The 23,669-nt window shown below is 29.2% G+C and overlaps 6 protein-coding genes across 11 annotated transcripts in view; 4 read left to right on the top strand and 2 right to left on the bottom strand.

Annotated features, from left to right (window-relative positions):
- LOC116771829 (midasin-like) overlaps positions 1 to 938 on the top strand; it is a 24,736-nt gene extending 23,798 nt beyond the window's left edge. Inside the window, 1 exon segment of the mRNA XM_061528264.1 lies at positions 358 to 938. Within this exon segment, the coding sequence (XP_061384248.1) occupies positions 358 to 546 (189 nt within the window). The 3' untranslated portion in view covers positions 547 to 938.
- On the bottom strand, positions 934 to 6,933 carry LOC116771861 (pleckstrin homology domain-containing family F member 2). Of its 4 annotated transcripts, XR_009753701.1 has the most exons (10): positions 6,842 to 6,933; positions 6,573 to 6,637; positions 6,028 to 6,229; positions 5,109 to 5,234; positions 4,838 to 4,944; positions 4,234 to 4,405; positions 3,728 to 3,819; positions 3,077 to 3,152; positions 2,562 to 2,649; positions 934 to 1,151 (listed from the first exon to the last, which is right to left on the bottom strand). XR_009753701.1 is itself a non-coding variant. In XM_061528267.1 (9 exons), exons 1-8 carry the CDS (start codon positions 6,855 to 6,857, stop codon positions 2,572 to 2,574), a joined length of 858 nt encoding a protein of 285 aa, XP_061384251.1. In that variant the 5' UTR covers positions 6,858 to 6,933; the 3' UTR covers positions 934 to 1,151; positions 2,562 to 2,571. The 4 variants fall into 4 exon arrangements, 3 of the variants coding, with proteins under 3 accessions (XP_061384251.1, XP_032519740.1, XP_032519739.1); XM_061528267.1 differs by lacking the exon at positions 3,077 to 3,152; XM_032663849.2 differs by lacking the exon at positions 934 to 1,151 and having other exon boundaries at positions 1,211 to 2,649.
- A 192-nt stretch (positions 6,934 to 7,125) lies between these two features.
- On the top strand, positions 7,126 to 8,336 carry LOC116772117 (ribonuclease kappa-like). Its single transcript, XM_032664163.2, has 3 exons — positions 7,126 to 7,298; positions 7,375 to 7,494; positions 7,758 to 8,336. Exons 1-3 carry the CDS (start codon positions 7,224 to 7,226, stop codon positions 7,857 to 7,859), a joined length of 297 nt encoding a protein of 98 aa, XP_032520054.1. The 5' UTR covers positions 7,126 to 7,223; the 3' UTR covers positions 7,860 to 8,336.
- Positions 8,337 to 9,199: 863 nt separating this feature from the next.
- LOC116772073 (ribonuclease kappa-like) lies at positions 9,200 to 11,383 on the top strand. Its single transcript, XM_032664106.2, has 3 exons — positions 9,200 to 9,392; positions 9,633 to 9,755; positions 11,120 to 11,383. Exons 1-3 carry the CDS (start codon positions 9,327 to 9,329, stop codon positions 11,273 to 11,275), a joined length of 345 nt encoding a protein of 114 aa, XP_032519997.2. The 5' UTR covers positions 9,200 to 9,326; the 3' UTR covers positions 11,276 to 11,383.
- A 1,112-nt stretch (positions 11,384 to 12,495) lies between these two features.
- LOC116772202 (testis-specific serine/threonine-protein kinase 3-like) lies at positions 12,496 to 14,997 on the bottom strand. Of its 2 annotated transcripts, none has more exons than XM_032664307.2 (6): positions 14,671 to 14,996; positions 14,275 to 14,444; positions 14,020 to 14,169; positions 13,590 to 13,863; positions 13,346 to 13,522; positions 12,496 to 12,655 (listed from the first exon to the last, which is right to left on the bottom strand). In XM_032664307.2, exons 1-6 carry the CDS (start codon positions 14,845 to 14,847, stop codon positions 12,569 to 12,571), a joined length of 1,035 nt encoding a protein of 344 aa, XP_032520198.1. In that variant the 5' UTR covers positions 14,848 to 14,996; the 3' UTR covers positions 12,496 to 12,568. The 2 variants fall into 2 exon arrangements, with proteins under 2 accessions (XP_032520198.1, XP_061384291.1); XM_061528307.1 differs by lacking the exon at positions 12,496 to 12,655 and adding an exon at positions 12,932 to 12,999 and having other exon boundaries at positions 14,671 to 14,997.
- Positions 14,998 to 15,252: 255 nt separating this feature from the next.
- LOC116771838 (semaphorin-1A) overlaps positions 15,253 to 23,669 on the top strand; it is a 211,917-nt gene continuing 203,500 nt past the window's right edge. For both annotated transcript variants that reach the window (XM_061528299.1, XM_061528300.1), the window contains exon 1: positions 15,253 to 15,477. The gene's annotated coding sequence lies outside the window, so the exon portion shown is untranslated. The remainder of the gene's footprint in view (positions 15,478 to 23,669) is intronic.

The following is a 23,669-nucleotide window of genomic DNA, read 5'->3' on the forward strand; positions in this document are numbered from 1 at the left end:
TTGCATTTGTGTTTATTTAATTGTGTAAGTGATATTTGTGCTATAATAATTGTTATACTTGTACCTTATACGTTTATGTTCCCATCATAAAACCAAACGGCGACGGTGACCGGTTTTTCAATTGTTTATCTACGTTTTGTGGGACGATATGTGAATGGAAAACTGAAGAATGTGGGTGTTTAGTTTGATGACGCAAACACATAGTAAGGCTAGGTAACAAGATATGGATCAGCGCTCGTTACTCTTATAAAAAACTACGACAAAGGCTTATTGTGACACAACAATTAAGAAACAGTATCTTCTATGAAAATAACATTGTTTATTAAAAATAATAGTAAAATAAATTATTATTTCCAGGACTCGATCATGGACATAAGAAAACCAGTCATAGATCCGGTCAGCAACTCGCTAACTGGCTTCGTTCCCTATCTAGACACTTTCCCATTCCCGTTCTATCTCATACTAAGGGACATGAACGCATTACCTACAGTTTTGGGCGACGCCTTGCGACAGTGGTTCGAACTGGCGGCGAACACAGCAAACTGATTTAAATCTATAATAATATATTATTCCTTCCATACATAATATACACAGTACATTCATCCTTCCATAAAGGTGAGGCTTTATACTAAAAGCCTAAACTTTTATTACCTACTTACGAGAATTTTTTCAAAAATAAATGTGTTTTAGTTTGTAAGTCTGAAGAGTTTATAATAAAATATGGAAAGACTGTGAATGACTATATTTTTCTTATATTTAGGAATTTATTGTTTCAAAATTTTTCTATTTATAAAAAAAAAATAAAAAATTAGGTTGAACTTTGTAAGTGATATTTTACATAAGATTTTATTAAGAAATATTGTTTTATTTGATCTAATCATTAATTCCTAAGTAGAAAGTGTTAAGATTTCTTCTAAAAATAAAATTCTATAATGAGATCGCATTTTTATTGGCGTGACCTTGAATCTAAAAGGTCTTATATAGAAACAACAGTTACAAATGTAGAAGGTTTTTAAGTCTTGGAAATTCTTCCATGTACAAATACCACAGCGAAAGTGGGAACAACCTGGGACAAAATTCTGCACAAAAATAATTTTACCTCGAACAGACGTGGGAGTATTCCGTTATGATGCAACCAAAGTGAGTATTTACTAAAAACAAGGAGATTCCAGAAAATAAAAGATAAAGAAAAATAAAAATAAAAATCACCTTAAAAAATATAATGGTATATTTGTCAACCATAAATTAAACATAGTGATATTGAAATTTGATAGATAATTTTGAAATTAACGGACTATGTTAAAACTTTAACATTCCCGGATATGTTACTGTTTTTAAATAAATTAACCTCGCCTTATTAAGAGAAAAAAAAACTAGCGATATCATTCAAACATTCTGCGACTGTAAACAATGCCTTAAACTTAGATTTTTAGACAAAACAGTATGATCGATGCACCTCTTAATCTATATCTCTAATATACAAATTAAATAAACAATTTACAAACACGCATGAACATACGTTATTTGTAAATTTCAATTCAACAATTATAATAGAAAAAATATAATCTATGTTAAAGTTTACAATAGAATAAACTAAATCATTTAAAAATATTAAACATGTATTGACAACGTGACTAAGATCAGATAATGGTTAGAACCAGTGTACTGCGCTCTTAGCCCAAGTTTGCATCGTCACACAGCATACCAACAGTTTCTCGTTTTACGTTCAATAACTTCCGTTAGTGATATATTGATGAATGGAAAACGCCTAACGCTCCGTGTGTAGTGTGACTATACGAACTTGAACTAAGCATACTTTTATTCCGTACTCGTAGGTGTTTGCAACAAACATTGTTTATGTCCAGACACATGATATTCCATAAAATGTTGTCTGAATGACAATTCCGATACAAAACCTACAAACATAATGAGTGAGGTTAAATAAGTTATAAGAAGCTACACGTGCTCATATCCGCATACGTTTGAGCGTTTTAAAGCTGTATCATGAAGTATGCTGTATGTACATATTTTTAAACGTTAATTGTATAAAAATATTAAATCCCGTTATTACACTGGAAGGTAAAAACACTTAGAAATAGTGTAAAGGCCATGTTGGTGTTAATTTGTAACTACATACTCTAGGGACTAAATACTCGCGTTTGGATTTCTTTGTCTTAATACAAATTCTTAATGACAAGTAATTATAGAAAAGTTCAACAGACACTTCCTTCGATAATAATACAATTTAAACAAAAAAAAAATTGTAAATAATTTATAATTTAGCTAAAAATATTTAAATTATTCTTAATATTCCTCGTTACTGATATTATTTTTTGGAATGACCATCGAACAGTTTAACGCCAATAAACAATACATTATAATTTATAAATTATAATAGCGATTGTCCAATCAAATAATGTTTCGTTAACAAATATAGATTATCATATATTTCATTTATATAATCTGTTGCGTGGATATACCACGGATGGAATTATATATATTTTTTTAAATTTCTATATTGTAAAGTTTAAATAATTTATGTAAAGTTACATAATATTAACCTGTATAAGTTTATTGCTTCACTTGGGTTTCCTTGGACGAATGGTTATTTGTGTCATCAGTCTTTTCGCCGTCACCATAGAACTTGGGCTGAAATTTATAAACACAGGTCATTTGATGTATAAAAAAAATAATATAATCCGCAAAACGGCAACCTCCGGAAAAATATAATGGTAATGTGATAATTTCATAAAAAAAATATGTATCGGATGAAACAGCAGTGACATACTGGTAAAGAAAATCACATCACACAGATATTAGTGAAAAGCAAGACACTTCATACAATAAAATATTACAAACATAATATGCACCAAGTAATCTGAGGAGACATTCAATAAAATCCTTTAACATATTTGAAAAGTGCAACCGGCAAAAATAAAAAAAGCACACCAAATGTACTGTGACGCAATGTCTTTGCTCTTTGTTTGTTGTTGAACGTATCAGACGAGGAGATAAAAAATCACAAAATCCAAAAAGCATGAACGATTAACACAATGCATCATCAGTCTAGACTTACACAATTTTATTATGTACTACACAGATGTGACTTTATTTCCAAATCCATTTTTCACACTGTTATAACTTGTAAAACCCTAGAAAGATATATTATATATAGCTTACTATTATATATTTTATATGAGAAAATCATTTCAGAGATCTCAAATACACAAAATTCATCATCAAGAATTTTTAAAATTGTCATGTCATTTTTTTTTCATTTTACCAAGAATATTTTATTTATCAAATTTGTTACACTCGACCACATCTGTACTATATAAAAATTAACATAATGAACAAACCCGACTTTCTCATATTCATTGAAAGTAATGTTTTTTCATAAATAATAAGATTAGTACAACAGCTATACTAATAATATGTTTGCCTTTTTAATATGGCATACTTATAAATTTACAATAAGTTCTGAAACAAGATTTGTGTTCAAACAGTCATAACTTCCTTTACACACAATATCATATGATACAATTTATCTTTTTTTTATACTAAATAGATTAATAATTTTTTAGAAAGATAAATAAAGATTAAATATTTCAAAAGTCTATACAAATAAATAATCAATCAAAATTACTGAACTATATTTAGGTTCGCATAACAATTAACAACATATACAGTTGGTATGTTTTATATTATTAGTTATATATATAATTACCTCGTCATGGTTGTCTGTGGCAGCGGCACGGTCATCGTCATCATCAGAGTCATCATCACCCGATGATTCCCCTGACCCAGCACCTTCCTTACCTATAATATATAATAATTTCTTTATATTTTTGCTTATTATTAACCTTATATGAAGTCTAAGTTTATATAAAATTAATGAGTCCCATATATAGGAAATAGAAATGTACTTTATAAAAACAGTTATCAATTCTACTGATGAATAAAACCTATCCATGGATTTTGTTTACATTTTGATTATAAAACCCAATATTACAGGGTTTCTGCTTTAATTCAAGCTGAGTGTATGTGTATATATAAACATATACATATACATATATATATATATATATATATGCATATGTATATATATTTTCTCTTACAATTAATTCTAATAATATAATAAAAAGAAAATAATGACAGAGTGGAAGGAAGACGTAAGAATATCAGTCTGAGGGGTACAGTTGTTAAATTATGTATAGTATTATAAAGTGTTACCCGGGCTGAGTATAGCTGGTTGTTGCGCCTGCGCAGGTCTAGCTCTGTCTCTTGTTAGTTCGTCGTAACATTGTAGACATACACGCAGAGGCTTGTCACTCTGTGTGGGAAGGACGAACCGCTTGGATGAACACGGGCCGCACACTACCGAGCCGCATTTACGACAATGATGCTGAAATACATATTTATTAAAATATATATGTATATTATATATGTATATTATATAAGTATATTTATGTCAGTTGTTGTGATGACGACAATTTCTACTGATTCTATGTACCGGTATGTTTTTAAATTTATTTTAATTAATAAGAAATAGTTAAAAAATTTCAAAATATTTAATTTTTTGTCATTAATATATTCATATTTGAATGTCAATATCCATTATGAATATTTTTATAATAGTTATTACAATGGAAACAAAAAAATTACATGCGATTTTGTAATTAAGAAACAATTTAAATATAGAATAATAAATACAAAGATGTAGTGACATAAATATTGAATTAGTATTGAAGACTGGTTTTAGGCCGAATGCAAATAGTTGAAAAAGGCAAAATATTATTTTACGCACAAAATCATTGTTAGTTGTATATTTACTCACCCTTCTGTTAAGCACAGTGAACTGTGTCTTCTTACAGTGCATGCAAATAGCGGCCTCGTTATCTGGAACCCATACCGCTGCATGTTCTGATGGAGGTTGTTTGCCGCCTTGGAAATAGAAATAAAACATACAGAAATACATATTGGTCAATAATTTTTCACAATTCATATGTTTGAAAAGTATTTATATGTCGCATTTAAAAAAGCAAGAATATTATTGTAGTGACTTCAACAATTCTTTAACTATAACAATCAACATTTAATGTACTTACTCTTCCTTAACAAATCCTCTATACACTTTTCTATGTGAGCCATCCATTCCTCTTTCTCTGTACTAGTGGCAGCATACACAGCAAAAGATTTAGATGCAGTGCGGATCAACCAACCATTACGAAATTCTAAAAAAAATATTGTTTTAATGCTGTAAAATACTTCAAATATATATGATAGCTCTAAAAAGTTTGTATTGAAACAGGTAAATGCTATCAAGTAACAAAAAAAAAAATATTTTAAATATTATAACTATGGTAGTTTGTTTACTTCTTTTAGCAAGATGTCTTATACTGAATACTTTAAAATCAAAATGGTTTCAAAATACTATGTACATACATATTTATGTAAAAAGTATATACATACATTATATACATGTATGTTTGTCCATGAAAGTATCTGTCCATATATAAACAAAGTCGCAATGTTATAATATTAGAATGAATCATAAAAAATGAGTCACAATTTTCGTTATACAATAATTTTCTGTGTTGACTAAGTTAAAAGAAAATAAATAAATATGTTTTATAATAATGAAACAACACAGCTTAGAACCAACACCTACACTATATGATTCACAGATTGTAAAGAATTTTATCAACATACATCAAGTCACTAAAAAATATAATATTCATATTGAGTGAGTAATTTCCTTTACTATATACATATATATATATAAATATATTTATATTATATATGGTAAAATTTAACCATTTTACAGTTAAATTTATAGAGAACACCATAAAACACAAATTTATATTGGGGTGATAATCAAACTACAAGAGCTATTTATGAATTGTTCATTACAAAATATATATAATTATAAATACTGTTTCAAAGTCAATATATAAGGCTATACTAGGAAGTTATTCTCATTATTCCCATTACTAAAACTTTTATATATAGCAATTAAACACTTACGGCCTTCATCCTTGAGAGATTCTAATTTTACTGTTTCAAGTGGAATAAGATGCTGTTTGTTGTATTTCTTCTTATTAATAACAATGTTGCCATAAACTAGTATGTCATTGAATAAGAAAAACTGACGAGCTTTGGGTTTTTTTCTGCACATTTTTGTCAGGACCCCTTCACCCACAAGAACCCTTCCTTGTTCAGCAAGTGGCTAGAAAAATAATTATATTATATAAATAACCTTTAAAAGGTAAATACTACCAATTATATCACTAAAACATATTTTTTTTAAATTGGTTTAAAGAATTCAAGATAAAAAATTCCTAAAAATATGTTATAATTGATAGTGAAGTTATCTCCATGAAAAATAAACAGGAAAATAAATGATTGTTAAATACCATGCTGATAAAATTGATAACTTAGGGTAAACCCACCAATCGAATGTAATGAAAAATTATCTTTCCCAGTTTGTCGTTTTTGATAAAAATAAATGCAAAGTTAGAAAGTTTTTCATTAACTACTTTGTTATTTGAAAATTATATAAAATTACTTACCCTGCCCGAACTGCCGAAGCAGTTCTCCACCATAGCAATTCTTCTAGCATTTGCCTCACTATTGACTGAAAAACAAGTTTAATACTATCGTAAATATATAGTAGCGTAGAGCATAAGTTTGACGTCAAAGGAAAGTAGTGACTTTGTGACCGAACAAACAATTACACTGATCCTACATGTAATTAATAACTAAGTAGTTTACAAGTTACAATCATGAATATTACACTCCACTTTAATAATATTAGGCATGTTATTTATTGTATCCATACCTAAGCGATCCACCATTATCGAAAATTATTTCAGTTTACACAGTGCAGAGACACGATAAAGATGAGAAAAATGTGTCATTCATATTTTTTTCGGTGTTGTTGTGTTAAAAAATGTATTGATACGACAATTTTTTTATAAAAACGATTTAAAAATACACATAGAATAAATATATTCTAAATTCTGTTAAATAAATAACATTTCTAGTGTAAAATATTTGAAAGTGTATTTACAAAACAAAACGGAATAAAAGTCTATATTTTTACCATAGACACGAGCGATCATGTGAGTATCCATCTTTTGTAGTTTTTGACACCTCCTGACAGGCAGCGGTCGATATTTAGCAAAAATTGTTCGTAAGTCTTCCTAAAACAAACGAACAAAATGGCTTGCAAATTCTGCGGTCCTAAACTATCTTTATGTGGGCTCGTCTTGAGTGTATGGGGAATTATTCAATTGGTGAGTAAGACATTTTAATACACAACCTGAATATCCTGAACACATCCAACTACTTCTTATTTCATGATTTTTCTAGACCTTGATGGGCGTTTTCTACTATATACGAGCTGTAGCTCTGCTTGAAGACATTCCTCTCGGTGAGAAACACGGCAGCATCGAAGAATTTGTAGCTGAAGTAGAACATGGATATAATCAGGTAAATACAATGTATATTCATAGAGCTCAGTCATTAACATTCCTCAAGAATAAATAACTACTTAAAGTATTAAAACCTACTTTGATTTCGAAAGATGTAAACAATTTGTCTCTGAAACTCATAACTATGTTAATTCAATTACATCATTAATAACATGTAGGTTTCAAAGAGCTCCATGTTATAAATTTGAAAATTATTTTCTCAAAACTAGTAATATTTGTATTTCTTATGTCATATTATAAGCATTTAACTTTGTGTTACAGAACGCCCTTAATTGCTGGATCGCCGCCTTACTCTATGTGATCACATTAGTAATTTCTGGTCACCAGTTCTGGATGAATAATCGCTCATCAGTTAGCATGTAATATGTACTTTATAGGTGCACACACTACCTTTTGTTAATATCTCCATTCCAATTACTTTGGCCAGAAAAATTGTATATTCAGCATTAAAAATACATGCTTTGCCAGATTCACATAGTAAATGTTAATATATTAAATTATTTCATTATATGCAATTTTTCTAGACAATTTAATCTGTATTATAGAAGAAAAAAAATATTTATTACAACTCCTGAACTTGCTCTTATTGTCCCCAATTGTTTTTCCAGAAAGTAATGTAGTGCTATTATTGCATTTGAAGGTCAAGATACCATTAAAACCTTAAGAATAGCAGAAGTTCTATTCTTATTATACCAATGTTATAAAACAAAACATCTCTGTTAAAAAGTATTATGTTGATGAATATTTGTTCAGTATAAATTGTACATAAAATATAGTTCTGTAGGTACATTGTAATATGATTCTATAGTTTTTTCTTGAATTAAATAATAATGTTACAAATGGGTTTTTTTATTTGTGAGTATATTATGGAAATATTTTTTTTTTTTTGGTGAAAATTTAAGGCGAAGACATTTGATATTATATGAGAATTTGAAATGAAGATATTATTTTATTTTATAAGACCATGTTATTGTGAGATCCTGCTGTATTCCCCTAAACAGTAATTAATGCATTATTTTTACTATGTATTTTTATTACTTATACAAGTTAGTTGCCACTATTTGCTCAATTTTAATCAAGTTCACTTTAATTTTACACCCCTGTATAGAGAAAATACTATTATTATATGTGCCCACATTAAAATGAAAACCTTCATTTTATATCTACACATTTCAATAATTAACAAATCATTTTGGAGTAAGAAATCAATGTTATCAATCAAATGTGGCAAATGGGTATTAAAAGGGCACATAGGTACGTAAAAGATTTTTTTAATAAACTAAAGTGTCCCAATCCTTTCTCTCACTTAATAAAACGTCGGTTGGTGCTGTGTGTTTGGTTTGTTCTCTATAACGTTAGAAAAAGGCTATTAGCAAAAAAAACAGATCTTTAGTTTTTCTGGCACTAAATTTTTTTTTCCGACACATTGTTACTATATTTTCAATACAAAACCTCCGCTTCCGAAGACAAGCAGAGCAAGTATATCTACAACAATTATTGTTGCAAATTATTTTCTTACATATTTTTTCTATCGCCCATGGACACATACAATTTAATATTTTTTCTGTTTATTAACGATGAGGAAATATAGAAAACTACAGGCTTAAATAATAAATTATACGTAAATACAATCAATAAAACAGCCTTGGGTTTCTGTTAGGCATAGCGTGCAAAAAAAAGATACGACTACAAAATAATTTTATTTTAAATAAATACTGCTTCTAATTGACGTAAATGATATTAAAAATATTGAGTTTTGGCATTCAAATCAGAAAACATCAGAAGGAGTATTCAGTAACAGGTTAAGAGAATAAGTATTTTAAGAAAAAAATGGGTCTACTGTTCGGATGTGGTCTGTGTTGTATGTTATTAAGCATTTGGGCGATTATACAGTTGGTAAATGTCGTTCTAAATATTAATATAGAGTAATGTATAAAATACTATCTTTTTAGTGTTTTTTTTCTCATATGCTATTAGTTTCATGGAATATTTAATGGGGAGATATTTTTTTTTTTTTTTGAATAAACTGATTTGAATTTTCAACATAAGTACCAATGAATAAAAATTATAATTATGATACATGTTTGCCAATAAGGTCTTTGGGTTGCTTGATCATTAACTTTATTGAAACTGTAGATTGTAATGGGAATATTCTTTAAAATGGAAGTATTGGCTTTTATTGAAGAAACAGAGCCGCATAACGATGAATACGATGATTTCGACGATTTTATGAAGAAAACTAAAGAAAACTACCAAAAAGTAAGTAAATAGAAATAGTCACTCGTCAAACAATTACAGAAAACAATCTTCGTATCATAAAAATTGAATTAAGAAATTTAGTTTTATAAGAGTTTATTTGTACGTAGATGTGTTTGTCCGAAAATCTCACCAACACCAATAGCTAGTTTGATAAATTTGTCGAACTTAGTTAATAAGTAGACAAATTATCTTAGTTTAGCAATCCAAACTACCCATACCTCCTAAAAATTACATTTGGTAGAGTTTGTCTGAATATAAAATTTTATTTTTAAATATCAGGAAAGCTTTATGTAAATATTCAGTTAAATCTAATTTTGTTAGTTTTTATCCTTTGTCCAAATTTTGAAATGAAGATAAAATGATTCATATGAAATATTGGACGAACAACAGGTTCCTAATTTTAAGACTTTCTTTCATTTTATCTTTATTTCTCTTCATTAAGAAACTTCTAGTCGTAGAACTAACAATAACATTGTTATAAAGGAACAACGACAAATTTTACAGACAACATAATTTCTTATTGGTCGTACCTAATAACTTTTTTTAACTTTTTACAAAAAATACATTTTATAGAGGGGATCTTAGGGAATTAATTCAGTATAAAAGTTTTAGATTTTATTAATTCATTGGGTTTTATGGTGCTGAGGAAAAAATCTATTTTACCATTGTATTCATAAATAATTCATCAATATCATTTCGCCTCAATGACTTATTTTTTTCATAACCGCAATTATTATAATTGCAATTATTTTTATTAGAGATGATAAACTTTTGAGTTCAGTTAATATGTTATTTTTAAATTGGTATCCACGGTAAAAATAGTCCATGGCAATTATACAAGTCATAATTTTAAACTGTTTTAGGTTTTTTTGATAAACCATATCTAATATAATCAATAGCTGATTGAATTATTAGAAGCTAATTTCTTGTTCTAAAGTTGTAAAATGTTAGTTACTTAAAGATGGATACATTTTAAAAGTAAATGTTACAAAAACACTTTCATATAGACATGTAAAATTATCTACAATAGTTATAAAACGACCTACAGTTTTTAATATTCATTATTTTTATCTCGTTACATTGTTACTTTTGGCTCTTCGTCTAGAATTTACTTCATGAAACTTGAGAATTTTTATGCAAGATACGGAACGTCCTAATATTTTTAGTTATGTATCGGTATATTGCAACATTTCAATGGACTACGGTTTTTAGATAATAAATAAAAAAAAAAAAAAACTTAAAACCAACATGAATTACATTATTTTTTCATTCATTGCATAAATGAGTTATGAGTTACACTTGAAGATCTCGATCCTTTATTTAAATTCAGTCAAAACAATCAATATGTAAAATATTTGTTTCAGGTAGCTATCAACTGTTGGGTCGCAGCGGCATTATATGTTATAACTTTAGGTTTATCTTACTTGTGTATAAAGAAATCAAAGGCAATTGACCAAAAAGCTGCCGAAAAAATTAGAGATGACGAAATATTTTGTAAGGAAAGAGCGAAGCGCAGATAGATATATCTTTTTAATTATTCATAAACGTTTTTCAAACACTGAAATGGTTATGTAAACTCTAAGTAACATTATTATTTTATGACTTACTGAATAAATTGTAATGTATTATTTAGATTGTATCAATTTCCTTCATCACAGATCATACGAAAATTCTTTTCTTGGTTGGTAAAAAGGAGTTATAACATAAAAAATCTTACACTAGATCACATTCCAATTACAATAAGTTGTAGTTTTGCATCTTTTAAGTTCTAATAATATTCAAAGGAAAAATATATATTTTGAAGTTATAACTTATGGGAGGATAAACCGTAACGTAACGCGTAACGGCGTCACTGAGTCATGTTTCCTTTTCTCGAGTTTTCGAGTTCGAGGAAATTTTTTCTAGTATTATTCAATTTATTCATAAACTAATTATCAATTTAATGTATATAATATTTTAGTAATAACCTAAACATTTTATAAGTAACGCAATTTCTATATTAAATACTAAGTTTTCACTTATGTCGAGCTTTCCGAGACGCAGAATATTTTTTTAATTAAAGTTAAACATGGGAAATAGCAATCCCGATTCTCCAATCAAACGTTTACATGCACAAAACCACTTAAAAATAAGCGATGTAACTATAATAAATTGCCGAATATTCTCCACGAAAAACATTAACAGTACTGAGAGACAAAAGTTAACTTTACCTTTGGGAAACTTGATCCATACATCAACAGGCCGCGATTATTATAGCTACCCCTACCACCACGTATGTTTTTGGTCGTAAAACGATAATACTTTGTTTCTGCTGCATGGTATTTCCGTATATAATATTTCAATGTTTTAGGTATTCCAAAAACTTTTTATTGATTTTGAGATGTCATAATATGATAAATAAGTGGACCATAAACAGTCATCCAGAGTAAGTAGATCTGAATAATACAGTGAGGGTGATTATTATCTAAAAATATATTCTCTTCTACTTGGGAGTCCACAGCTAAAAATCTCGACAAGGATGACAGTGTATTGAATAGCTCACCTTGACGCAGGCATAATGATCCATTTCTGAATAAAAATTCAACAGAATTTATCGAAACGAAAATTTTAGAAATACCAATACATCTCTTTTCATGTCAAATAATTCTATATTACTATTTACAAATTTCTAGGCAATGTGAGCAAAATGTATAGGAACAGTCGTACATACGAATAATAAATATAGAAACAAATAAGCATCAAGCGTTCTCATAATATTTTATTATACAGTTACGTTTATTTTTACAATAATTTCATGTTGTTCGTTGTTTGGTTTACTTAACTTCCTCCAATTTTCTATCAAACGTTACGGTTCCAATGTTTACACTTTTTATTTCCTCTTTGCTTGCTTGAGCATTATCCTGCAACACGAAGAAACTATGTTGATCCCGATATTTCAGAGCCGAGTCAATACAACTGCGCTTAATAACAAGTAAACGACTCGGTCGATAATTGAACTAATAAATCGATAATTGAAATATTTAAAATAATACACAAGTTCATTGTAAAGATATATGTTTCAATTTTCACGTCACGGGAATTAAAACCACAAATATTACTATAATCACTTGATCGTATAAAAAGTTTTTAATAATTATTGAATTTAAAACTGAAAGGTAACTTTATACAGTTACACAGGGGCACTTTTTACAGTTCAATCAACTTTATCTGACGCATCTTGACATACGGATTTGGTGACAGGCCACTGAAAGGTTTGAAATTAATTAAACGGTTGAAATTTTAAATTTATATTGCTTAGAGTTGCCACCCAAAAACTAAATTTCAATCTGAAACTATTCTAATCACTCGTAAAAATTTCTTACTCTAATTTTAAAGACACACTACCATAGTGAAATATATTAGAGTAAATGAAAACTGCAACTATTTAAAATGAAAATCGGCCTTTGTATATAAGCCACTGCTACTTAACATATAAGAAAAAAAAAACTACAGCCTTGAGCAATACATAAAATTCAAAGAGTGGAAACATAATGTAGTGGCAACCCTGATCCCTAGAACCATTGAACTCATATAAAATAAATAAGTCTAACAGGGTTAGTGTCTAGTTCTTCATCTTTAGTTGGGGCGGAAGGGCTAAGCCACGGGTCAGCTAGAATTTGTGGAATTTTTGAGCGCAACTTCAATGGAGCCAAAATTTTCGTTATAAGCTTTCGACATTCAGTTGACACTTTCGGTTCGCGAGGGAAGGACACCTTGTTTTGGACTTGCTGTAAAATTAAGTAATAATAATCTTTCAAATATTAAAGTATATAGACAATCAATATACAAATATACCTTTAAGAGTTGTGTGTAATTCGTGTCGTCAAAGGGCAATCGACCGTAAACTATAGCGTACAACACCACTCCCATACTCCAAATATCAGAATCCTGTGGCCTATATGGAACGCCTTTCAGAATTTCGGGAGAAGCGTACGCATAGCTCCCGCAAAATGTTTCACTCAGCGCATAAACGCCATTTTTGGGTTTCATGTGACCTCTAGCGAATCCGAAATCTGACAGCTTGATGTTGAGACCGTGGTCCATAAGCAGATTTTCACATTTTATGTCTCTGAATTACAAATAAATTTAAAAAGAGAATATGTTTTTAATGTGCCATAACGGATAGATTAAAATATATAACATTTATGTACCTACCTGTTAAATATATTCATGTAATAGGTTGAAAAAGCAATGGTTTTTAAGATAAAATAAAGGTACCACTAACCGATGTACGACTCCCCTTTCGTGGCAGTAATCGACAGCTTCCACTAGTTGTTTGAACCACCGTCTTCCGCGTTGCTCGTCAATATGCTGGTCTTTCCGTATTATATCTAACAGACTGCCATTCTCTGCGTACTCCATTACTATGTATACTCTGTGACAATTTTAGTGATATGCAATTTATATAAACAAGATATATATTATGTATATAACACAATATTGGAGGTATGGACATATGAACTAAACATAAAATCAAAACCTGTGAGTAGTTTCTATTGCTTGTAGGAAACGTATTAAGTTTTCATGTTTGAGTCCTTTAACAACTTCTATTTCTCTGGGAAGGAACTTCTTGAGATAGTCGCCAGGGGCTTGAAACTTGCTTATTATTTTTATTGCTACTTGACAATTGTGTCGTTCGCTAGTTGCTACCTGATGTATTAGAAATTCTTAAGAATGATAATAAATTTCATAATATTAAAAAATATCGAATAAATGTTTTTATTGACTTTTGCCTCTAAAAATAAAATGATAATATAATATATATGTAAATAATGTATATAATTATACGTAAAAAAGGCCGTTGGAGAATAGAAATATTTAAGAACTAATCAATTATACATATTTTTTAAAATTATAATTTCAAACACTATCTTACCTTAACTGTTGCATATGACCCAGAACCTATGGTCCTTCCTAAAATGTAGCCATGTGTTTCAAGCACGGTTAATTTTCTATCTGTTTTAGCCTCAACGCCACTGTGGACGGTTGCCGTGGGCTCAGTAGACATCTCGCCATGAACATTGTCATCGGCTCTTATATCCGGCCCTGGCATATCATAGAAATATATCTTATTAAATTTTTTTACTCAGGTTAAGTCACATGATAATGTATGTAGCCATATTATATTAATTTTTCACAAAAAATTTGCGTTTCGATTCATTCTGTCATTTTGTCAATTAATGATGTTTGAGGGGTAAGAAAACAAAGTTCAAATATGCCGCGGTTTTAAAAATAATACTACTTTGCCAGTTTCAAGCAAAAATGTTTCATAATGATCCTATGATACAATTATTAATCAAAAGAGAAATGAAATGAAAAATAGTATTTAAAATAGTAAAATATATGCAAGCATATATATTTCTTATTTATAGTTATTAATCAAACTTTTGTAGTTAAATCATATTTCAGAACGACTTTAACACTGACAATTTGACAGCTGTTATCTCAACGCAAGTAAAATGGCGGCATAACAATAACAAGTTAGAGTTTCAAAATTTGTTATTTGTTTCATTGTGTATATATTTTATTTGTTTTAAGTCATATAACAAAATAATTCACTACTAAATAACACAGTAAACCCGAAACTGTAATAAATTCAAGTGTTTGGATTCTAAGTGAAGTGTGGTCCATAGGTTATTTGAAAGCCCAAAGCATTCTGTAAGCATTATAAATTTTTTGATAGGTAAGGTATTCAAAATTGATAATAAAATTGAAAGCATGTTTTATTTATTAGCTATAAATAGATAGGCTTAATTTCAATATGCTACTATTCTGTAACCACATACATTCTGATGGATTACTGTATATTCCATTATGATTTAGTTGGGAACTATCACCACTGTATAACAGTCTAATCTATATTATAATATAAAGAGTATTCTTAGTGTAGTTTATTGATAGCAACATGTTTGTTTAATTAACACACATATTTTAGTTTCACTTATTAAGAAGACTGATAATTTTTTAATAACATGGATGGCATGGGAATTTAGATGCTTGTTAATAGTCTAGAATTAGAGCTGACACAATATAGCATTTGAACTAATAGTTTATTAAAAGGATTTGAAACCAATGAACCTGCAATACAATAATTCATATAAAGCCTTATTCAATTAAACTTCTTTAAATATATATTTCCTTCTGTTCATTGGCAATTTTTTTTTAATTTTTATTTCATCAAACTTTGTATCAGTTATGATTTATTTGAGTTACCCATATGTGTATACAGCATATATAAAATTCCAAAATTCTCATTCCTATATAATTGTATATTTTAATGTTAAAAAAAATATATATGTACCCTTTTAATAATACAATTGATAATAAATTTCATATTATATTTGTAGAACTTTTTTTTTTATATTTTTATGATATGAATTTTATTGTTCTGTTTTTGCCTTAAAGATTGCATGTTATTAAATTTTTTATATTGAATTATTTCTTTCATTTTTCCTTTAAAAATCTGTTAATTATTTTGATATGATTTTTCTAACACAAAGTAATTAATAAATATATTTATTTAATTGAATTTTAATGTTTTAACTGTGTGATATAACTACTATAAAGATTTTTAATATATGATGATAATGATTTAAATTCACCAATCCGCCATGAGCAAGGGTCGTGATTAATGCTCTAACCTTCTCCGTTTGAGAAGATGACTTTTCCCAGAAGTGGGCTCTGATAATCTAATGATGATGACGAAGAAGATTTATATTGTTATGTCAAACATACTTGTATATTAATTGTTTTTTTTTTTATATCTATGTATATTAATTATTTTTTGTTATAAAAATATAATATTTTATTTAATAGTTTTCTTCCATTTATAAATATTTTTATGTGGCATAGTTTCTAACAAAAAAATACCTTTCATAGTAAAAAATTAATTTTAATACTTAATGTAGTAATTCATAATGAATTATTATGAATTAAATATATATATATATATATATTAAGTTATTATATTATAATAAGCGTCATTTGATATGAAAATAAAATACTGTGATTTTTTGCATCTATGGTACGTGCGAGTATTCCCGTGTGCGTGCCTTCCAACGTTTTCAGCGACCGTCTATCGAGACCTCGCCTGAAAGTTTTTAATCCATGTCCCAAAACGGGCAGGTGACCAACTGGGGTCTCTCAATTCTGGACATGTGCAATACTTCGCTCGATGACCCATTTTCGTAGCACCTTTTTGTGCGCTTTCATTTAGAAAGCATATTTCTAGAGCCCGCCAGCATCTATTGTTATCGTAATTGCGAACGCTACGCCATTCGCATATAGTTACTAATGGCTTACGTTTTTAAGTTTCCTTTATTCCTAATAAATCTTTAACTGTATTAAGTACTTATCAAGGTTTCAATTAAAAATAGTCCTCGAAAATAGTGTGCGATATTTAATAGTGCGTGAATTTTTTTTTTTTTTACGTTCTTATCCGAAGACGTCATAGCAAACAATTAAGAGTTATCTGATAAAGGTGTACGATATATTGCAGAGTTGATTACTTTTACAACTCCAGGAACTAATAAAAGTTGACCAGCGGACCGAGAACTCTCCAGTCTCGTTTTTAATTGAAACATTTCAGTTTCCATATGGAATCGATCATTGACGTTAGAGTTATATTTCTTATATCTTAACGGCTACATCTGTTACGTTTTATGTACACAACGAATTATTCTTTGACAAAATGGATTCGTTAATGAAATATTATGTGTAATAGATTTGGAATCTCGGTAAAGTTTCCATAGGTCACAGAGGCTGAAGATATCAAGTTATGTCTGATTTCTTCGAACTCGGCCGTCAATAATGGAATGAAAAGTAAAAAGTTAGCTCAGAGCGCGTTATCAACTGTGTCTTGAAAGTTACGTGAAGAAACTTTTCATTCATTTATTTTCACGATAAGCTTAGAAATTATTACTGTTATATACATTCAATGTGAATTGTAATAGACGAGTAATGAATCTGATGTCGGTAAAATGATTCCGTATTAATATTATTGGAACTCTGTAACATTCTTTATTATCTGAATTAAGTGGCGTTTACTGAACAGCACCTATAGGTAATCAACTAGCGGTTTTAAACTAAGTGCTTTAACTCATCAATAAGTCTAACTCTGAATTGTGATCAGTCTAAGCTGACTACGATTGCTATCAGATGCTAGCTGTGATAAACATTTATGATGTCTGAGAATCTCTTAAGCGAATAACGGATAATTGGCCTACTTGAAATATCACCGTAGTTCTGGCGTATTATTCGTTCATGTAAGTTACTGCTAATAAACAAAGGGTTTAATTTTACTAACTCTTATATTATTTTTTAGCTGTCAAATTGCTTGGAATACATTGGTATATATTTTTTCTTTAGTAACCTCCTTCGTCATTAAAATAAATTTTTCTAATGATTCGTTTTTTGAATTTAGTAGATACGTCATTTTAAATTTGAATTGATCGTTTTGGATGTGAGCTTACGACTTAAATATATAGGGATACTAGCTTCTGCCCGCGACACCGTCCACGTAAACATCAGAGTTTTTCTCTGCCACTTCAGCCACTGAACCCGAATTGCACTTCATGATTCCCGTTCAACCGTGTAGTTTTAGGATCGGGGTCGGCATCGGAATCGAGATAAAAAGTAGGCTACGTCATTTTCCTGAATTCCGTCTCTCTTTGAACTAAAATTCATCAAAATCGGTTTAGCGGTTTAGGCGTGGAAACGTAGTAGACATACAGACAGACAGCGTAACTTTCGCATTTATGATATTAATAGGGATTTACGAGTTGATTCATTAAACACAATTAAAACAATTCACTTCGAAAAATGCAGTTTTCAAAAACTTATATGTCAAATTAAAAATTTTATGAAATAAAATATTCGAAATAGTTTTCTTACGATCTATTTAGGAACATAATTTACTAATCTTGAAATCACTGTAGTCTTCATTGTTTGCTTAAACGTTTCTCTACAATTTCCGTATAACGACGCCACGTGTCCTATTTCAATTAAAGTCAGAATAATCTAGCGGTTCCAGATTTATGAGCAAAATATTCGTGACCTAGTTTAAGCTCCACTCTTAACGCCTCAAATTCGGATACTTTAAAGTATTCAAGTGGTTTCATGAATATTTTTCATGTAACTAGTTATTTATCGTCCGTTACCATAATCTATAAAGTAAATTCATTAGGTTCGTAATTACAAGCATCGTACTGGATATTATAAAAATAATATCAATATTTTTTGTATCTTTCGTTTCAAGGAGGATTAAGTTTCAATATAATTTTATAAGTACTTTTTTTTTACATGAATCTATTTTACCGAGGCGCTATAGATTTAAGCTATTTCTATTATCTTTATAATTACATAATCAAAAAAATTTTGTAGTTAATCCAGTAGAGGCGCAAACGTATATTACGTTTTGAATTTTTAATATTAGATGACATACATTTCTTTTAAATATACATGACTTAGAAATATATAAAATTGTCATTAAAGTTTCCACAAAATATAAAGCATTGTCTGCATTGTATGGTAGGACATAGGTGGTGTGGGAAGTACTAAAAACTAAACACTAGCCCTCGGAGCGATCTTGTTATATTTTGATAATCCCTCAATGCGGGGCCTTTGTCATTCTATACGAGCGGCGTGTCCTGTTTGTTTTTTCAGTCGCCAATTTACGAAGTAATGGAAATAACTGGCATTGTATAACATTCCATTTTAAACACGGGACAACAGGTAAGCAGACGAGGGATAGCGACACTTTGAGTCCCTTTTGTTATTTGCAGAATTTTAATAGAACGATCCCCGTTCCGTCCTCGTGGATTTCATTCATGTTCTGCGTACTTTCTTCTGAGAGTGACTAGTGCTTCTCCGATATAAAGCAACCGCAGGTTCGTGTTTTAAGTGGATTTGGATATTGCCGTAACAATCCATAAGTATAACATACCTACATATTTCCGTCTTTGTTCATTAAAAACTTTAAAATTTTAGTTATATCAAAACATTTTTAAGATTTAATAAAATAATTGATAAGATTGCGAAAATGATCACGATGGAAATGAATTTCTTCTGTAAAAATAATTTCACTGTAACAGACGTCTGTGAACCTAATACAATTGATTTGATCCTACACAAATATGTGACAGACTGTAGTTGCTACGAGTTTTTTCAAAGCCTTTTAGTTGTAGAAAAGAAAAGTAAAATGTAGTCAAAAGAAGCTATGAACAACATTGTTAGTCGGTAGTATTAAATATCATATAGTAATTCGTCAAACTTAAGCTAAGTATCAATTTTTCAAACAACTGCAAAGACGAATGAAGAAATGCATAAACTTAATTTTTTTATTTACATTAGGAATACCTACAATAAATACATTAAAATAAGTGTTCCACAGCCTACTATGACTTTGATACACACATATAATACGTAAATTCGTGAAGATTCTTCAACGTCTGTCACTAAATGTCATAAACAATGACATTTCTATTCTAATATTTAATTTGAAATAATGATATTCTCACGGTCGAATATGGATCGTTCGGTGACATCGCCTTGTATTAAACTATGTAACTTCGTAAAGTAGGTCGTCTTTGATTTTTTTTTAAGTAAAACTTTTTATGCGACTTCTAACAAGGTTGCGTTAAACGTTTTACGCGCCTGGGTGGGTGGGTGGCTAGGCGGCTGATAAAAAGAGTGAGAGCATGGCGTTCGAACGCATGCGGGCAATCAATTGTGACTTGTAAGTAATGTTAATAAAGTTTGTCTTAAAGAAACACAAAAAAATCCTTAAAATTAATTTCTACCCCTTTCTGTTTTCATTCTAACATTACGAAGTTTCACTTCTGCCGCGCGGAGGGACTCTACGCACGATTACATTTTTGTAATAAAACTATTAACTATCACCAGAATAAGACAAACCGTTCCAATTTGTTTTGGGTTGTATGAAACATAATGTGAGACTTAAAAGAAATCGTATTTAAATTTTAAATATCTTAAAGAAAATTTATTTAATAATCTCGTTTGTTATTTTTGACCGTGTCTGTTAAAAAACTTATTCAATGTTCTAACTTTTATTTTGTCTTTGATTGAGCGTATAATTTCGATGAAAAGTGTGTATGTTTTGATGCTGTTAAATAATCTATTTATTCTGTTATTGAAAAGACTGATTAGTATGCTATGTTTATAGTAAAGATGCAAAAACGTGTTGTTTTCTTTAAGATTCGTAATGATCCTTATCCTATATATATAGGATAAAGTTCCTCTATTATGACGTATAGTTCTCATTGGAAACAAAATTATTTTAAGACATTCTGAATATTATCTACCTCCGATGGACGGAAAAATATTTTTACAAAATTATTTAGTAATATTTTATAAAAAAGGATTAATTAAGGAATATCTAAATGTAAAGATTTGTTAAAGTTAATAGAAACTCTATCATAAATATTTATCGAGTTTATTCCATGGTAACATCTAATCCGATTCGACGTTTTCATCAAGCAACAGTCACGAAAACTGACACTCCTCATATTACTTGGAATTTACTGGCATTGATAGTGTTATAATGATTTTTAACATAGAAGGTTATATTACCTAAATAACACCCAAAAGTCGCTAGGGTTGATCGCCTTTTTGCAATGTCGTAATAAATAACTAGCCGGTAACACCCACAATCGTTCTAGACAGGGCAGCGCAATACCCTTAGGGCAATGGACGTTGTGTCTGACTCCCTACTCCCTTGGCAGGGATAATTCAAGGGATACAAAAGATAAGGTACATTGTCCACATTTAAAGCGCTTTCGAAGCACTGATAGTGTTTGAAGCATATTATTGTGTAAAATAATTATTTCGCTCCAACAAACGTATTGACTATTTTAAAATTTAATCGAATTACAATAAAATAACGAGCATACATTTATAATTAACAGTATAATTTATCTATACGGTAATGGTTTTCTACGTACGTTATAAATGTGTGTTATTATTCATTTATATAGCCCTGCCTACGGTTAATTTACAAGTTGAGAATTAAAACGCGCTATTAAAATACGCTTAACGCGACGTATCAAAAAAAAAATGTTTTTTGAAACTCATTAGCAACGTGCACGTCGGCTATTTCAGTCAAAATGGCTAAACGAATAGTGTCCTGTATTCCGTAAGTATTCTATAAGAGTGATATATTTTTGATTTGCTGTGTATTGTCGCTGAAAAAGTTTGATTTTATGTTCAATGTAAGAATAAAATGTATCGATTATTATTTAAATCTAAAAATATACTTTACTTAAAATTTACATACCTATAAAATTATACAATATTTACATTAGATTAGATCTTATTAAACTTTAATTCCATCAGTATCTTCGATTTTAGCCTATTGTATTTCTTAATTTACTTAAATACGTCACTGATGACATTTTACTTGATTCACCTATTCGCTAATTGTCACAAGAAACGTCAAAGCTTTCGTTGATTGTCTCACAGACGTACCAAAATGTTACTGCGCTATGACATTTATACATAGAAATGGAGGTAGATCGAAAATATGTTTACGGGATGTGAGTAGACGAGTATCTTGAACCTAGATTTGTTTATGATGATGAAAAATTTATAACAGCCGCTGTTTATGTCAGATATTAAAATGAGCTTAATTCTTTTAAGATTAACAAAAATACATATCAATATCATGCTGTTAGAAACGAGCAAGTAATTTAAGTATGACTAATGAATTGATTTAATCTTCATTGGTATAAATCAATATAAATATGTGCAATCGGTCTTTGAGTTAGTTGGGTAGGATTTTTTTTTTAACAAGGATTATTTATTTACAATATTATGTTTTTTTAAACATACACACACACACATACACACACACATATATATATAGGTGTTGTGTATTTGATGCTAGTTGGTGAGTGTGATATGAAAATAAATATTTTCTCAACCAGAGGTTCAAAGTTCAAGGCAATAATATGGCCATTAGTATCGATTTACTGAAATATCTTCTGGTGGCCTAAAATGATAAAATTAGGCACAGAGTTTACGTTAGATAACAAAAGTTAAGGCAATAAATAGAATGTACAAACTAGAAACATTTTAGAATTTCAAGTTTTCTTTTAGAATTACTAGTTTATGTTAGAGTATTATCTGTGTTTTTATTATATAACAGAGAACAACCAAGTTTATTTTTCTTTTCAGTATTATTTTGTCATTTAACAACACATCTATATATTGTGTGTTATTTCACTATTAAACTTTAACAAATACGTTTTCATTTATTATTATTATTATTCTATATTTTTTGGACATATGGCATTACTTACTTTATATATTAACAAATTTAATCGACAATTTGCTGCAAACAAATATTTGAATTTTGATTGTGAAGTTTTACGAAATGATTGAATCTCATTCGGTCAATATAGTATACGAAAGTCTTAATATTATTACTATTGACAGTCATATTCATTTTTTTTGTCAGTATTTGTAGTACAGCGCTATTGTTATACTGCCTAATTAGTCAGTACTGTGTCCTATAAAAATAGAAGCACTTTATTAGTGGTACAAAAATAAGACAATGTTGACATGGTTTCGAATTTCGTAATCTGTCATTTCAACTGCCTTTGCGGCGGGAACGTTCGTTACGGTACTTCTCTTTCTTTAACATGAAAAAATATGGGACAGGATGCTTTGTTATGTCATCTTGCTGGATCAATGATAAATCAAAAATATATATGAAATATAATGCTTTAGTAGATAATACCAGTTATTGCAATTTGAGTGAACTTTTATCAGAGAAAATAAGGATGTATTTTTTTAAACAAGTTAATTAATAATAAACCAGAGTTCATAAAATTTTTATATACTTTAATATGCGGTTTT

Source organism: Danaus plexippus (assembly GCF_018135715.1).
Source record: "Danaus plexippus chromosome 16 unlocalized genomic scaffold, MEX_DaPlex mxdp_31, whole genome shotgun sequence".
Classification (NCBI taxonomy): Eukaryota; Metazoa; Arthropoda; class Insecta; order Lepidoptera; family Nymphalidae; genus Danaus; species Danaus plexippus.

What these genes read in the sequence shown, in the direction of transcription:
- LOC116771861 (XM_061528267.1), bottom strand. An exon ending in ATCTCTCAAGGATGAAGGCC is followed by an intron (nt 5,235 to 6,027) that starts GTAAGTGTTTAA and finishes TATTTTTTTTAG; the next exon opens with AATTTCGTAATGGTTGGTTG. An exon ending in AGAGGATTTGTTAAGGAAGA is followed by an intron (nt 4,945 to 5,108) that starts GTAAGTACATTA and finishes TCTATTTCCAAG; the next exon opens with GCGGCAAACAACCTCCATCA.
- LOC116772117 (XM_032664163.2), top strand. Translation starts at nt 7,224, where the DNA reads ATGGCTTGCAAATTCTGCGGTCCTAAACTATCTTTATGTGGGCTCGTC. An exon ending in TATGGGGAATTATTCAATTG is followed by an intron (nt 7,299 to 7,374) that starts GTGAGTAAGACA and finishes TGATTTTTCTAG; the next exon opens with ACCTTGATGGGCGTTTTCTA. An exon ending in TAGAACATGGATATAATCAG is followed by an intron (nt 7,495 to 7,757) that starts GTAAATACAATG and finishes TTTGTGTTACAG; the next exon opens with AACGCCCTTAATTGCTGGAT.
- LOC116772073 (XM_032664106.2), top strand. Translation starts at nt 9,327, where the DNA reads ATGGGTCTACTGTTCGGATGTGGTCTGTGTTGTATGTTATTAAGCATT. An exon ending in TTTGGGCGATTATACAGTTG is followed by an intron (nt 9,393 to 9,632) that starts GTAAATGTCGTT and finishes TTGAAACTGTAG; the next exon opens with ATTGTAATGGGAATATTCTT. An exon ending in CTAAAGAAAACTACCAAAAA is followed by an intron (nt 9,756 to 11,119) that starts GTAAGTAAATAG and finishes TATTTGTTTCAG; the next exon opens with GTAGCTATCAACTGTTGGGT.
- LOC116772202 (XM_032664307.2), bottom strand. Translation starts at nt 14,847, where the DNA reads ATGCCAGGGCCGGATATAAGAGCCGATGACAATGTTCATGGCGAGATG. An exon ending in GGTCATATGCAACAGTTAAG is followed by an intron (nt 14,445 to 14,670) that starts GTAAGATAGTGT and finishes CTAATACATCAG; the next exon opens with GTAGCAACTAGCGAACGACA. An exon ending in AAGAACTAGACACTAACCCT is followed by an intron (nt 12,656 to 13,345) that starts GTTAGACTTATT and finishes TTCGTGTTGCAG; the next exon opens with GATAATGCTCAAGCAAGCAA.